The sequence below is a fragment of the Miscanthus floridulus genome, chromosome 4, assembly GCF_019320115.1.
Source record: "Miscanthus floridulus cultivar M001 chromosome 4, ASM1932011v1, whole genome shotgun sequence".
NCBI classification, from domain to species: Eukaryota; Viridiplantae; Streptophyta; class Magnoliopsida; order Poales; family Poaceae; genus Miscanthus; species Miscanthus floridulus.
Window position 1 is genome coordinate 20,425,125 of NC_089583.1, and position 15,800 is coordinate 20,440,924.

The window sequence follows — 15,800 nt, forward strand, 5'->3', positions numbered from 1 at the left end:
CACAGCCTTAGTCTCAGAGTCTGGACGCCTACATAGATACTGGGCAGTAAGCCACCGTATTGCGTTGAGGAAGCCCTTGACTAGTAGACTGCTGGAGGAGGGGACATGACTACAACGCATTCACATGCCCTTGTACTGTGACAAAGGATACGCCAAGCCTTCACATGCGAGGGAATCTGAGTATACCTGGAGGTGGGAACATGACTTCAACGCGTCAATCTTGTCCCATGCGATGGGTTTAATTAAATTAATCGTCCTATTCGTTTGGCGGCTGATAAGTCATAACTAAAAGTATTATTGACTGATTTGTTATGAAAAAAAATATATTATTTATTTGTTAAAAAAATATGGATTATAAGCAACGAACTGGACGAATACTCCCTCCGGACAGATTTGAGCTCAGTTTTCATGCATGCCGCCATGCAGCCTTAACTTTAGCCCACTACTCAGCGGCGCGCTTCGTCCTATTTCACGTGTCACGTCCCATAAAACTGCCAAAATGAAAAATAGAAAAGCGCCCTGCAAAGCTGTCCGGAGGTAGTGACCAGCTTTCGCTTGACAGGAGTAGTGTACTACTACTACTGGAGGTGGGAACACAACTTCAACGCGTCAATCTTTTTTCCACGCGATGGGCTTAATTAATTAATTAATTAATAGTACTAGTTTCCCATACCAGTAGACGTATTATTATGTGGTACTACGAGACAATTACGGAGCTCATGTGAACTCACGACTCCCGGGGGTGCATATGCGCATGAATTATGCCCAGCTTGCCCGGCAGCCGCGGCGATCGAAATAGCCAAGAACTTGCCTATTAGGCAAAGCACAATATTGCTAAAGGCATATTTGGGTCGATTAGTCCTAATAACTAGCTTGCTAAGGGAAATCGCAAATGGAAGACACTAAACATCGTGTCCAAAGAACACATGTCAATATCAAACACTCATAGAAAACACTCTCCAATGCATGGTTTCTATGATAAAAAAATAAATATTTTATTATACTGCTTCTTCACTAGTACTTTGTAATAAATATTTAACTTTCAGGTAGTTTTTTTTTCGACAAACTTTCCAGTAGTTGACGCTGTCAGTTACTCCTACGAGTAGGACATTTTATGCATTTGTATTTTATGTTATATGGTTGGTTTTTGCGGAAGTATGTTAAATTAATTATATATGATTGGGGACCCGATCATATATAATATATACATATGGCTCGTGATGTGAAATAGCCACAATTAAATACGAGTATGTAAACGAACCAACATCTAGTGCACGGTACGTTCTTTTATTTAAGATCCTTTGAAACGCACTTGCGTTTTAGCTAGTACACAATAGAAAAAAAACTACTAGTACATCTCATTGCTAGCACGCTTTCTTATTACTGCCAATCACTGATTACTCGTTATCCTCAAGTGTATACAGAGAGTATTAGGCTTTGAACAGCATCTATGAAGAAAGGAAAACTACAAAAACAGGATGAACCAATATTGAGTACAAACCAAACTGAGCCCATGTGCAATATATATATATATATATATATATATATATATATATATATATAGAACTACTATTCTGTAGCTGGCCATAGAATAACTTATTCTGTAGCCACTTTGAGTTACGATAATTACTATGTTAATTTACGAGATTTACAGTAACTCCTTACTAAGTGGTTTACTATAATGTTATGGTAAATATTCCCATGTGTTATAGTAACCCAACTATCGTAAATATGTATTGACATTATGGTAAATTAGTATATAAAATTATGATAAATAGAGGTGGCTACAGAATAACTTATTTTGTAGCCGGCTGCTGAATAGTCTCTCCCTATATATATATATATATATATATATATATATATATATATATATATATATATATATATATATATATATATATATATATATATATATATATAGAGTCGAATTGTTCAAAGCCAATCCCAGGTCAACTCGTTATAGTCATCACACAGCAGATATGCCGTGGTCTACTCTTAAAATAGGGGCTCACTTATGCTTGCCTTCTCATCCCAAAGTACCGCGCGCCGAATGCTTCATGCAAGCAACTCAACACAGCTAGCTAGCTCCCAGCTGCCTTCCCCTCCAGTTTGGTAAACTAAAACCCACTGTAGCCATGCCGGGTTCCATTGTAGCCTCTCTCATCTTCCTTCTCATCCCGCTAACACTTCTCCAGAGGTGTGGCGCTGCCGACAGCATCTCGGACTATCATCAAAACTACACGCAATGCTCCAACTCCGTAAACTTCAGCAGCGGCGGAGGCTTCATCGACTACGTGATGAACCTCCGCCGGTTCCTCGCCACGCTCCCGTCAAATGTCATCAACAACGGTGGATTCTTCAACGGCTCGGTGGGATCCACGAACGCCGTGTTCGGGATGGCCATGTGCCAAGCCGACTTGCGGTGGCCAGACCGCTGCGAGGGCTGTCTCCAAGCGGCCACCGCCCAGGCGCCCAAGGCCTGTCCATCGAGCTACAACGCAATTGTCGCGTACCGGGGCTGCGTGCTCCGGTACTGGGACACGCCCGTTCACGCCGATGCCATTGACAACATCTTCGGCGACACCATTGGGCTATGCCATCTCAACGCCGTCCGGGTTCCTGATTCCACTGCCCTTAATCAGACGCGGACGGATCTGTTGAAAGATCTGAGCAGCGAAGTTGCTACCTCGCCCTTGATGATTGCATCGGACAACCGCAAGTTCAACAGCACGCACAACCTCTATGGTCTGGCGCAGTGCTACAGGGACTTGCCAAAGGAATTATGTTCCTCGTACATTTGGGGGGTCGTCCCCGATTATATTCCGAAGTTAGCACCTGATGCACAATCGTCGTCGGGGCTGACTATGATAGGGCCTGCCTTCTACGTCAGGTACGACTTGACGCCCTTCCAAGTTTACGTGCCAGACAACAGCAGTGAGCCTACGGAAACAGCAAAAGGTAAACATTCAGTGTTCATTGCTATACTATTAATATCACTCGATCACTTCATTGGCAACTACTCCTCTAGTCCTCATCTCCAAGAGTACCTAATATTTTCCTCCTAAAAACAGTGTTTTTCAGCTCCTAAAAAAGTTTTAGGAGGAATAAATAGTACATACAATGTCTAGCGTAAACCATAGCAAGAGACATTTATAGATCCTGTGATATATAAACACCGAAATCCAGAAGTTTCAAATTATAGTTTGGATTTGTTTTTTCTATCTCCCAAGTAAGCTAGGGCTCTTACCATCAGCTGCCATCTTTGCATGTCTGAAAGATTATTATTTAGTTTTGGTACGTTTCCCTATATCTTTGACCTCCTTATATATTATCAGTATATGCAAATAGGAGTATAGACAGGTTCACAAATAGAAATGTCATTATTAATTGATGAGTAACTTCCGCAAAAACTACGGATAGATTAGTGAAACCCTTTTTTTTCTTTTTTCTTTTTTTTTTTTGCCAAAACTGATACAATGAAGGACACTCACAAATACCCTTGCACAGTCACCTTCTATGAACACAAGCAAGAACATCCAAACCCTATGAGCACCTCTTAAAGGTTGGACTCATGGATCTCAATATTGATGGAGAGGGGGTCTCATTGTTGACGGGCACATCCTCTACTACTACAAAAATAATTAATATATAGTGCCACCAATTCCTAGCTTAAATGAATGAAGATGCTAGCATCCATGTTGAGTAGAGTACTCCCTCCGTATCAGTAAATAATGATATATACTCATGGATAGGATTAACGACCTTGATCAACACCAAGGAGTGTTACTAGACCCGTCTTGGTAGATGGACCTACATGCCACCATGGTAACAAATGCTAACAAAATCAATAAAATAATTTGACACACCATCATTGCGAATTTCTCTTTATGACATGGCAACTATTGTCACAATATATATTTGGACTAGCTTTAAGACATTTTTTGTGACATACATTCATTTATGTCACTAAATTGAGAGGCCTCTAGAAAAAACGTCATAAAGTAGCTGATGCAGTGATATTTTAATTAACCTAATGTCATGCCACAAACGTCATAAACCGGCACATTTCTTGTAGTTAAGGGTGCGACATCGTTTGCGCAAATGAAGTCGCTTTAGTTGCGCTAAGCTAGTTTTGGACGCCCCTGACTCTTCGTTTCCTAATGCGCTCATTCATTCACGGGAGTAAATTACGCCGCGGTCCCTTCCGCGTCCCCTTCCTTCCTTGCTCGCTCGCACGCACGGGGTCCGGGAGTGGACGGACGCGCTCAACGGCTGCCATCAGCTCCGCGCCCGCCATCGTCGGACTAGCCGCGCTGCTTCCTTCCTTGCCTACGCTCGCTCGCTCGCCTCCGCTTCCTTCGTTGCCTCCACTCGCTGCACGCATGGACGCCAGGCAATAAGCCAATAAATCGCACGTCCGTCGAATGAAGTCTCGGCGGAGGCCGTCGCGTCGAACGAAGTCTCGGCGGAGGCCGTCGACGTCGTGCCCGAGTCCGTCGAGCCGAACTCTGTCGCGTCCATGCAATCGCTGCATATACTCCGGCACTAGGAACACATTGGTACTATTTCTTCGATCTATGAAACGCACATATGAAAAAGAAAGAAGATGCAAAGATCACGCATCAAGCCCTGTAAAAACAAAATCACACGTAGCAACTCGGCACGTACAGAGCCATGCAAAATCATGCGGCAAGCCCTGTCAAAAAAAAAATCACACGTCATGCAAAAATACAGCTCCAGCAATGGATCGAACCGTGCCCTCCTGCATCTGGCCCGGGCGCGCTAGCCACTAAAGCTATGAAACGTTTGCTGCACAGGACATACCCAAAGACCTATTTTATAAGGGCGAACGGGGGAAAATTCACCCTAATTAATCACTCCTTGGGTATTCTAAATGTTGTCCAAAACGACCTTAATTACCGGTATGGAGGGAGTATAAAACATGGAACTGCATGGATAGAACCACCAAAAGAAACCTAATTAACAAACAGAGGTAGCCATGGTTCACAGTGAAACAATTATTATCGGGTTCATAAACCCAGGGTCCCCGATGGGCCCGGTTCCGAGCAAAAGCTCGGCCCAGCAGACGGCGTTACAACAACGCGCGACTCCTGGACCAGCCCAGATACCTAACGACAGGCCGGAAGAGCGATCTAGTCTTCGACCGGAAGGCCTGGCCAAGGAGGGAACAACGCTCGCTTCCGACTCCGACCCACTTTTCCGACCGGGAATACGCCGAACCTCTGCTTACAGCTCTCCTCCGACCGACGTGGTCGGAGCCGACTGGAAACGACCGACCGGGGACGCCCGCTCGGTGAGGACCCAAGAATCAGGCAGAGCAGATAAGGCAAGGCGCTCAAGTCAATCGTAATTCCGAAGACCATACCATGCATACCTGCAGGACAGTACCGCCAGGGCATACCAGAAGGGTGTTTTCAACCTTTCAGGCATATCAGAACCCAAACAGTGTTGTGGGCGTCGATATTTGCCTTACAGTGTTGTGGGTGCCGTCATTTGCCATACCAAGCGAACACGGTAAAGCTGCCACATGCGTCTGACATAAACAGTATTATGGGCGCCAATGACCGTCTTGTACCCGGCGGCGTGGGCAACAAGACTACGTGCACACTCTCTCTCCCTCTCTTTCACTTGTAAGGCCATCCCCTTTATCTATAAAAGGGGATGCGCTCTCTTCCAACGGAGGACGGTCATTCTGACTCTCTCTCTCTCTCTCTCTCTCTCTCTCTCTCTCTCTCCGCTAAGCTTTAGACATTCTGAGCACTCGAACAGCTCCACAGCTCTAGAACTCCAAAGCTACACGGAGCATATGTTTCAATACTTAGCGCACGTTTGAGCTCCCGTCACTCTTGGCCCTTCGGTTCAGAGTCTGACCGGACCTCTAACACCCCCTTCTTACTATCACTCGTTTGTAACACAAAGCAAACTTCGAGCACCTGGGTTCAGGAATAAAGTCACCGACCGACTAGAACTGGACGTAGGGCACGTTGCCTGAACCAGTATAAACCCTGTGTCATTGAGTGTTAGGCCACATCCGATTACAACGCACGGCAAAACTATAAATATTTACTTGTTGGTCACTTTTTGCACCGACAATTATTAAATATACTCCATGTTTTATCACGCAAAAAATCATTTGGTACTTGGGTAGCTAGGCATAAATCGAAAAAGGTAATCCCTACATCCCAAATAGGTCATCAGTTTATTTATTTCGTGATATGTCATCATCGGCATTAGTTTATTTCGTGATATGTCATCACCAGCCGACTACGAAATGAACATGAACATCATATGAAAATGCATGCTTTCCAATGTGAATCTAATGTTGACACGTACTCCCTAAAATTTGGAACAGATGTGGTACAATACAAGGATTGCTCCGGAAACGTCAGCACCAGCAGCGACCCCTACCAGTTGAACCTCCACCAGTTTCTCGACGCACTCCCCTCGAATGCCATCAACAACAGCGGGTTCTTCAACGGCACGACGGGGTCGGCGAACAAGGTGTTTGTGACGGCCATGTGCCACGCCGACATACCATTGTCGGACCAGTGCAAGAACTGCCTCCAGGCGGCATCCGCCGGGGCGCCCAAGGCCTGCCCGGAGAGCAACAGCGCAAGCGTCGCGTACCAGGGCTGCGTGCTCCGGTACTCGGACATACCCATTCTCGCCGCCGCAGACGACGACGAAGCTTCCAATAGCATTGCCTTCTACACGCAGAACCACGCGGCCAGCGTGCCTGATACCATTGCCTTTCAGCAAACCCGCCAGGATCTGCTGACGGATCTGGCCGGCGCAGCTGTGAGCTCGCCCATGATGATTGGGTGGGGCAACCGCACGTTCAACAGCACGCACAAGCTCTACGGTCTGGCGCAGTGCAACAGGGACTTGCCGAGGGAATTATGCTCCAGCTACATTAAATCGGTCGCGCAGAAATTAGCGGCCGAGGTACAGTGGTCGGAGGGGGTGTCCATCACTGGGTTTAGCTTCTACATCAGGTACGACCTGACGCCCTTTGAAGTCTACGTGCCCCCCACCGGTACCTGCTGTTTGCGACCGGAAGCAGCAAAAGACGTGCCCCCCACCGGTACCGGCCCTTGGCAACAGGAAACAGTAAAAGGTACTCAAATGTAACCTTCGCTTTTCCTTTTTTTTTTTTGTTCTTTCCTTGTTATTAGTCAATTCTGCACCAATATTATTCTAGTAAATCAACTTTATGCATGCACTTGATTAATTTATTCTTACATACTGGATTTCACTATATATAATTGATGCCATAGATAAAAACTACACAAGTTTCATAATGCTTATTGCTTCAATATATTATGTACCAAATGTAATTTCTAGTAAAGCATCTTCAGTGGGGTTTCTGTTCACTTTTGAGGTCCAAGAAAATAAAGAAAGGTTTAGCACGGGTCCATCCTAACATGCGAAATAGAAATGCTCTCTGATTCCCTATCCCCACAAGCGACGCATCCCACCCCAACTTTGTTGTTTACGCCATCTCCCATCCCCTCCTCCTTACCCTCACCACACCCCCACTCCCCTTTCCCCTCGCACGAGAGAGTTGCCAAGCCACTGCTTTGCATCGGCGCCGGTGCGCGCCCTCCTCGTGCTCCTGCTCCCTCAGTCCCTCTGCTATATGGAGGCTTGCTATCCCCTGTGGCCAAGCCCAACCCATGGCTCTCTAGAGCCTATCCGCCTCGCCAAAACACAATAGGGCCAAGTCGAGATCCTCTGCTACAGAATCTCTGTAGGTCGGATGCTTCTCTATCGTGGTTTAGATGCCCTTTACCTTTCCTGTAGGAGGCCTGCTGTGTCACCTGTGCTTGAGCCATAGCCACTCGAGTCTATAGAGATGAGCCTCAAATTCCCTAGCACCACAGAGAGGCGGTGGCACGGACATCAAGGGGGTAGGAGTGCGAACATGGGAGCATTGGAGCTAAGAGAGAGAAGTTGGATTAAAATGACAGGATAACCACTAGTGAGAGGTCCCACTTTTTAGTCTAAAAATAGTGGCTGAGTTGCGCTGGGGCTACTGCTAGAGAATATTGATGTTCTCGATATTGTGTGTTATTTGTGTATGTTTTTCATTACATACCTGATCCGCCTTCTTTTAGAATTAACACATTTTCTTGAAAAAGTTTGCATAATCATATTGTTAAAAGGTAAATTTGAAGAATATGTGGGTCCCTGACTAAAAAGAGGGTGCTTATATTTCTACTAATGGTGAAACCTTTTACAGGTGGATTGGTCCAGCGAGTGGAGATAGTTATCCCTGTTTCCTTTTCAATAATAATTTTTCTTGTGGCATTCCTAGTTATGAGACATTATGAAAAGAAACGGAGACATTTCCAAAATGTAGCCGGTCTAAAGGATTTTCCTTTTGGCCATATAAAGAGTGCCACCAAGAACTTTGATAAAGATGAATTACTTGGAGAAGGTGGATTCGGGAAGGTCTACAAGGTATGTGTATGAGTAGCATTTTTGAATTTTAGATACCTGCACACAATTAGTATACATGTTGATGTAGAGAAAGCATTCTCTTAACAATATGTAAATCAAATCCTATTGATAAAATCTGTTTCTAGAGCAGTGAAATACCAACCATGGAGGGAACTATCAAACACACAGTGGTAACACAACAATGGAGGAAAAAAATATAAAACTAGAAAGATGACATAGTCAGTCCCCAAATTAATAGACAACGTTGGTCCTATTATTTCTAGTCGGGTTTAGGATACACACTGTACAGGGCTGGACAAAAAGCTCATTGAGTTAGGGGGAGTTTGGTTATTTAGTTGCTCCTAAAATTCATGTCACACCGAATATTTAGATACTAATAAGGAGCATTAAATATAGATTAATTACAAAACCAATTACATAGATGGAGGCTAATTTGCGAGACGATTTTTTAAGCCTAATTAATTTGTCATTAGCACATGTTACTGTAGCACCATGTTGTCAAATCATGGACTAGTTAGGCTTAAAAGATTCGTCTCGTAAATTAGTCGCAAGTTGTGTAATTAATTTCGTAATTAGTCTATATTTAATACTCCATGCATGTGTCCAAACATTCGATGTGACAGAAATTTTAGGAGCTCCTGTAGAAACCAAACAGGCCCTTAGATCGGTGGCTCATTTGAAAATTGCTCCGATTGAACTCTTTTTCCTTTTAATAACAAAAAATAGTTATAGATTGATGACTTCCAACTTTAGATTGTCACTAAAAAAACCCCTATACATGATGGTTTACTTTGGTCATAGACAAGCGAAAATACGTCACGGTTAACTAACGATGATGATCCAGAAAAACGTCATGTATCCAAGAGGTCCACGGTTTGATTCCTAGTAGCCGCAAAATTTTTGCAAATTTAGCTCTCTCACCGACAGGTAGGTCCCACCTTCCCTGTTTACATCAGCGCCAGCCCCTGCCTCTCATCAGCATGACACGTAGGAACGAATTTAGCTCCCTCACCGACAGGTAGGTCCCACCTTCCCTGTTTACATCAGCGCCAGCCCCTGCCTCTCATCAGCATGACATGTAGGAACGACGTGGACGCTCACATCAACGCCATGTTCGATGTATGATCTGTGACCTCCCCCATTAGTCCGTCATAGATTTACTATAGAGTGCCAAAATAATTGGTGACGTCCAACCATGACGATAATTTAACCAATCGTCATATATCTATCACCTTAGGTTGAACTGTCACAGATGACTTCATTCTATGATGATTTGCTGGAAGGTCATGGGTAAACCGTCATGTATAAGGGTTTTTGTTGTAGTGTTGGTTCGTGATGTTCGGTTTGAAGTTGGATCCAAACAACACAGGACGCTATAATAGATAAGAACATATCTATATTTTGAAGAAAACTAAAAAAAATAGTTGGCTTATTATCCATCCCTACACGTACTCCATCATTGTTTTTTTTTTTTGAAACTCGTACTCCATCATTGGGAGGGGCTGGGAGGCTGTTTGTTCTAGATATAATATATAATCTGATTGGCAATAATATTATAAACAAAACAAATGGGACTTAAAATGCTTCTGAACTTATATTTTATTTGATTTAAGTATGCTGCATTATGTTTTTTTCAATTTTTTCATTTAGACAATACTTGTGACTCAAAATGATTATTATAATCTAGGGTACCTTCAATATTGACCACAATACGAAGGAACTTGCTGTCAAGTGCGTTACAAATCCTTCAATGGCAAAAGAGCTCAAGGATGAACTAAAGATACTCGCAAAACTACAGCATAAGAATGTGGTTCGACTGGTAGGGTTTTGTAACAATGACGGGTGGTTTCGGCGTGGCAGGGGACTGTACATTTGCAGTGAACTTATCAGTAATGGCCCTCTTGATAAAAAAATATTTGGTACGTTGGCTTCCCTCTCTCTGCTGGTCATGCTCTTCATATATATTGCACGCACACTTTGGCAACTACACAATACATTCAAACCTTTATATATGTGTTGCATTTTTTATACGCTTGTTTGCTTATTGAATTGTGTATATGTTTATTGATCAGCTTCATTGGGGCAATCTGTTATTGAATGGCCAATTCGTTACGAGATTATACGTGGAATTTGCGCTGGATTGCAGTACCTACATCAGGATCATAACAATAAGATTTTGCACATGGACTTAAAGCCCAGCAATATCTTGCTCGATGAGGAAATGAAGCCAAAAATTGCAGATTTTGGTCTATCAAGAGCTTTTCTGAACCCGAAAACTCATACTTACACACGGATCGTGAAAGGTTCACTGTAAGTATCTGTACAGTGTACTGATGTGCATGCGTTTATTAGTTTCACTACTGGACTCGCATGCTTTGCCGAGGGCCTCTGGCCCTCGGCAAAGACTCCTCGGGGAATTTTTAGACGGCGAAGGGGTCTTTGCCGAGGGCCAGGACGGCCCTCGGCAAAGAAAAGAAGCCGTCACGCGCCAGTGCCGTTGGCGGTTTCTTTGCCGAGGGCCGACCCTCGGCAAAGAAATGGTTTTTTTAATTTTTTTTGCCGAGGGCCTGCCCTCGGCAAAGAATTTTTTTTTTAAAAAAAATCTTTGCCGAGGGCCTCCTCCCTGGCCCTCGGCAAAGAAATTTTCAGGATTTTTCCCAAAAAAAACCTTTGCCGAGGGCTATTGCAAGGGCCCTCGGCAAAGGTTTTTTTAAAAAAAAAATTGTTTACTGAGGGCCGGCCCTCGGCAAAGAAATAGTTTTTTTTTGAATTTTTTTTAAAACCTTTGCCGAGGGCCTGGTCCCCGGCCCTCGGCAAAGAAATTTTCAGGATTTTTTAAAAAAAATCTTTGCCGAGGGCTATTGCTAGGGCCCTTGGCAAAGGACCCTTCTTTGCCGAGGGCCTTGGTCATTGCCCTCGGCAAAGAGACAGAAATTTAAATTTTTTTTTTGTTTTTTGCATTCCATCGACACAAGCATTTCATATATATACATATATATATCACACAGAACCCATTTTCTCACAATATATCACAACCATAATTGTGAACCACAAATCACAATATATTACAACGACAAGTCACATGTTCATCATCATTCACATGTTTATTACGACAAGTTAATGAAATCCAAGCACAAGTCACAACCATAAATCACAAATCACGCTAAAGTCCAACCACATCACCTAGCACAAGATCCGCATACCTACGATCGTATCTCTTTCGGACAGGAGACGCCTAACTGGGTTACGCGCGGGCTACGACAGACATGCGCAAAAAGAGGTTATTTATACCTAGGGTGTCGGTGAAGTAAGGCTAGCGGGGCAGTGGCGAATCAACGCAGTGGCGAGGTGACGCAGTGCAGGCAGAACCGCGACGTCGACGAAGACGATCGGGGTCCTCCGGGTCCCCTCCGACGTACTCTTCTCCTGCATAAAAAGACAATAGGTTATTTTTTGTTCAAAATTTCGGCAGCACCTCCCCTGCACGGGGAGGTTTCCAAAACCTACAAAAAAACGACACGATGGTCGACATTCACAACGGCACGAAGGCCGACAACCACAACGGCACAAAGGCCCTCATATCAACTTACGGCACGAAGGCCCACACAACCACATACGGCACGAAGGCCGACAACGAGAGTTTTACCTAGGGTTGCGGTGGCGTCGGGCGTCGCGGTGCGGGGGTCACTTTCTTCTCCGGCGAGGTCGAGCGAGTTGCGACGTCGGATGCCTGAAACCTGCTCGAAACCTTCCCAATTTTTTTACCACAGCCTACACATGCGATAACATGACATCTCGCCAAGTTTCGTGATTTTTGGACTTCGTATGGATTTTATATAATTTTAAAACACTTTTTCGGCAAGTCGGTCGTCATGTTACGCGAACAAGATGCGTGAAATTTGATGCGAGTTCGTGGATAGGGACTCAACATGCACCAATTAACATGAATAACATTTTTCGAAACACTACATTGCAATATTCCATGCACCTGCAGTTCAAATTTGACATATTCGAAAAAATCAAAGAATCAAAATAAATTAATAAAATATACAAAACAAAATCAAAATTAGCCTAAATTTAAAAATTGAGTTCAAAACAATGTATTGTAGCACCACAAAAAAACTGGGCTAAAAAAACCAAAAAAAATTGCCGAGGGCATGGCCCGTGGCCCTCGGCAAAGAATTTAAAAAAAAATAAAAAATCTTTGCCGAGGGCCTATCCTGGCCTCGGCAAAGGGTTTCTTTGTCGAGGGCTTAGCCTCGGGCCCTCGGCAAAGGCGATTTATAAAAAAAATTTGGCCGAAAAACTGGTTTTAAAAAAATCTTTGCCGAGGGCCTGGTCTAGGGCCCTCGGCAAAGACTTAAAAAAAATTGCCGAAAAAGCTGGTTTCACAGAAAAAAAAACCTTTGCCGAGGGCCTAACGGGTGACCCTCGGCAAAGCTTGACGGGAAATGGCCGCCGTGACCCAATGGGCCTAATTTGCCGAGGGCATCTTTGCCGAGGGCCGCGGCCCTCGGCAAAGATTTGATTTGCCGTGGGCCTGTCTTTGCCGAGGGCCGTACCCTCGGCAAAGGCCTCTTTGCCGAGGGCCGTTCTTTGCCGAGGGCTCCTGTGGCTGGCCCTCGGCAAAGAGTGTCTTTGCCGAGTGCCCGAGATTTGGCCCTCGGCAAAGCCTCAGGCCCTCGGCAAAGCACGTGTTTCCAGTAGTGTTTATTTATTATTATATGTTCGGTGAAGTATAGAGGCTTGCATTGACGAGATGAAAGTAAATAACAAACAAATCCAATATATGCCCTCTCGGCAAGAGAGGAAAAAAGGAAATGAAAACTATTTCATATGTTTCAAATTATAGTTCACTTCACCTTTGTTCTAGGTCAATTTTTTTTTCTAATTTGATCTAATTTTTAGAATAATGTACTAACACCTACAGGTTCAAATAAATGCACTATCAAGATATATTCTCCTTTAGAACTTAATGAAACTAATTAATTTGAGTTGCAGGTGTGGGTGCATATTTTTATATAAACTTGGATAAGGTTAAAGAAAGAATAAACTTAGAACAAACTAGAAGTGAGCTATATAGACACCTCATAGCCCATGCCTTTGCCGGGCAGCTCTACATCAGCTGAAACCAAAATTATTATAATTTAGAACGGAGTGAGTACATCTCAAACAAAACCCTTTTACATGACTAATCAAGAGTTGATTGATTCAGTACACATACAAGTAGAGAAGAAAATTAAACTCAGGTCGACCTAACGGACAAAAAGCTAGGATTCTCTTTTTCTTCCTCAGTATATATTTCTAGCTCGTGGAATTATCAGTTGTGTTCTATACTCCCACTATCCCCAAATACAAGGCGCAAACACACTTAAAGATACAAACACGTGTTCTTTGACTACAAATTAGTCTAACAAATTTTCTTTTGCTAAAAAGTTATTACAATAAATCTGTATTTATTTAGAATACTTTCTAATAGTCAAACTTTTATTGCCACAACAAATGATGCTACAAGATGTAGGCGGTTAAAGCGTAAATATAAAGATTGCCAAATCAAACCACGTCTTATATGTGTTTTAATTAAGAAAGGGGGAGTACTTATTATGTCTATGGCAACTATTTGGATTGCCTTGCAGCGGATACATGGCGCCCGAGTTTGTTGACAACGGGAGGGCGAGCCGCCATTGCGACATATACAGTCTTGGTATCCTCATCCTGGGGATAGTTATGAGAGTTGGGCCTCCTAGTACTAGTCGTGACCCCTGTGGTGTATCGTTCATCAACAAGGTCCGCGAGAAGTTTATCGTAGACTTGGAAACAACTACGAGTCTCAAGAGATGCAGCGCTAAGGATCACGAGCAGCTGAAGAAGGATGCATCCTTGCAGGATGATGACAGCATTGAGGATGTGGAAAAATGCGTTGGTTTAGCTTTCGAGTGTGTCAATGAAGAACCAAAAAAAAGGCCTGAAGCCGCGGACATATGCACTCGCCTCAACCAAGATAATCGAGCCCACGTAATCTCATTACAAGTGAACCAGCTGCAGAAGTAATTTGCTCTTGGGTGGGAATTAAAGTCTGCTCAGTCCCTCTGTCGTCAGGGAGAAGAATAAATACTAGGGAAACGAACTATTTGCTGATAGCTATTACGCATGCTGCATTCAACATGGATTGGTCTCCAAAAGATTTGACAGAACTTGGTTTGTAATACCTACATTTTTCGATTGGTAGCTTGTAACGAATAATGTTACCGTTCGCATTGGTTGATCAAAGCTTATGGAATTACTATATTTTTGTTCTTCAGAGGATGAATATTATTGACCTATTTATATTCGATGTGATGAGCAGGTTAGATACAAATTTATCTTCTTCCCAACTTGTGTAGCTAAATCCTATCACTACTAGAAACCGAAGTATCCCTGTCCAAAATATATTGAGTGAAGAAAAATAGACTCAGCTGGTGAGAATCTGAAATTTGCTTTGAAGCGTCAGAAATCCAACTTATACACAAAGCATGTAGAGAACATTCGCATATATTTATAGATGAAGGAAGCTTTATTTCAAGATTCTGGGCTCGATCTATACATTTAAGGTAGTGCACCCACCATTACAACGACAAAACGGAGAAGGAAAACGCACTCAATGCACTGGTAGAGAACCGAGCTTTACTCCCGGTGGGGAACCCCCTCTAGTCCCGGTTCCCCACCCGGGAGCAAGCATCCGGGACTAAAGGGGGGGTCCTTTAGTCCCGGGTCAGGAACCGGGACTAAAGGAGGACCTTTAGTCCCGGTGGGTAATACCAACCGGGACTAAAGGTGCCTCCTGACATGCCACGATGGCCGGCACCTTTAGTCCCGGTTGGTAATACGAACCGAGACTAAAGGTTTTTTTCTTTTTTCTTTTCTTTTCATTTTTTTGTTTTCTTTTCAAAATAGGTTTTCGAAGTCGTATTGTACGCTGCTAATTATACATTTATATGCGCATATAGTATGTTTCGGTTCAAGCACAATGAACGTATTAAATCACACAATTCAAGCATAGAAATATATATATATATATATATATATATATATATATATATATGCATGCATCATATATATATTTACATGCATGCATGCATATGTGTATTTTACATTATATTATTTCATGTGCATATATTACAAAAGATTGCATTATAGTTGTTGTGACATAACAAGTTTCTTCTCATCCTCTAGCTTGGCTTCAATGGCAGTGTTGGGTCGAAGTAGAACTCGCCCTTGGAATCGATGACCTGCTCATTAAAAAATCCGGCTATAGACTCTTGAATTGCTTTGATTTG

The 15,800-nt window shown here is 43.3% G+C and overlaps 1 protein-coding gene across 1 annotated transcript; it reads left to right on the top strand.

The window, feature by feature from the left end:
- Positions 1–2,013: 2,013 nt before the first annotated feature.
- Positions 2,014–14,711, top strand: LOC136551099 (cysteine-rich receptor-like protein kinase 5). Its single transcript, XM_066542681.1, has 6 exons — positions 2,014–2,958; positions 6,374–7,138; positions 8,264–8,484; positions 10,172–10,403; positions 10,557–10,794; positions 14,121–14,711. The coding sequence occupies exons 1-6, from the start codon at positions 2,136–2,138 to the stop codon at positions 14,533–14,535; spliced, it is 2,694 nt and encodes an 897-aa protein (XP_066398778.1). The 5' UTR covers positions 2,014–2,135; the 3' UTR covers positions 14,536–14,711.
- The last annotated feature ends 1,089 nt before the right edge of the window (positions 14,712–15,800 follow it).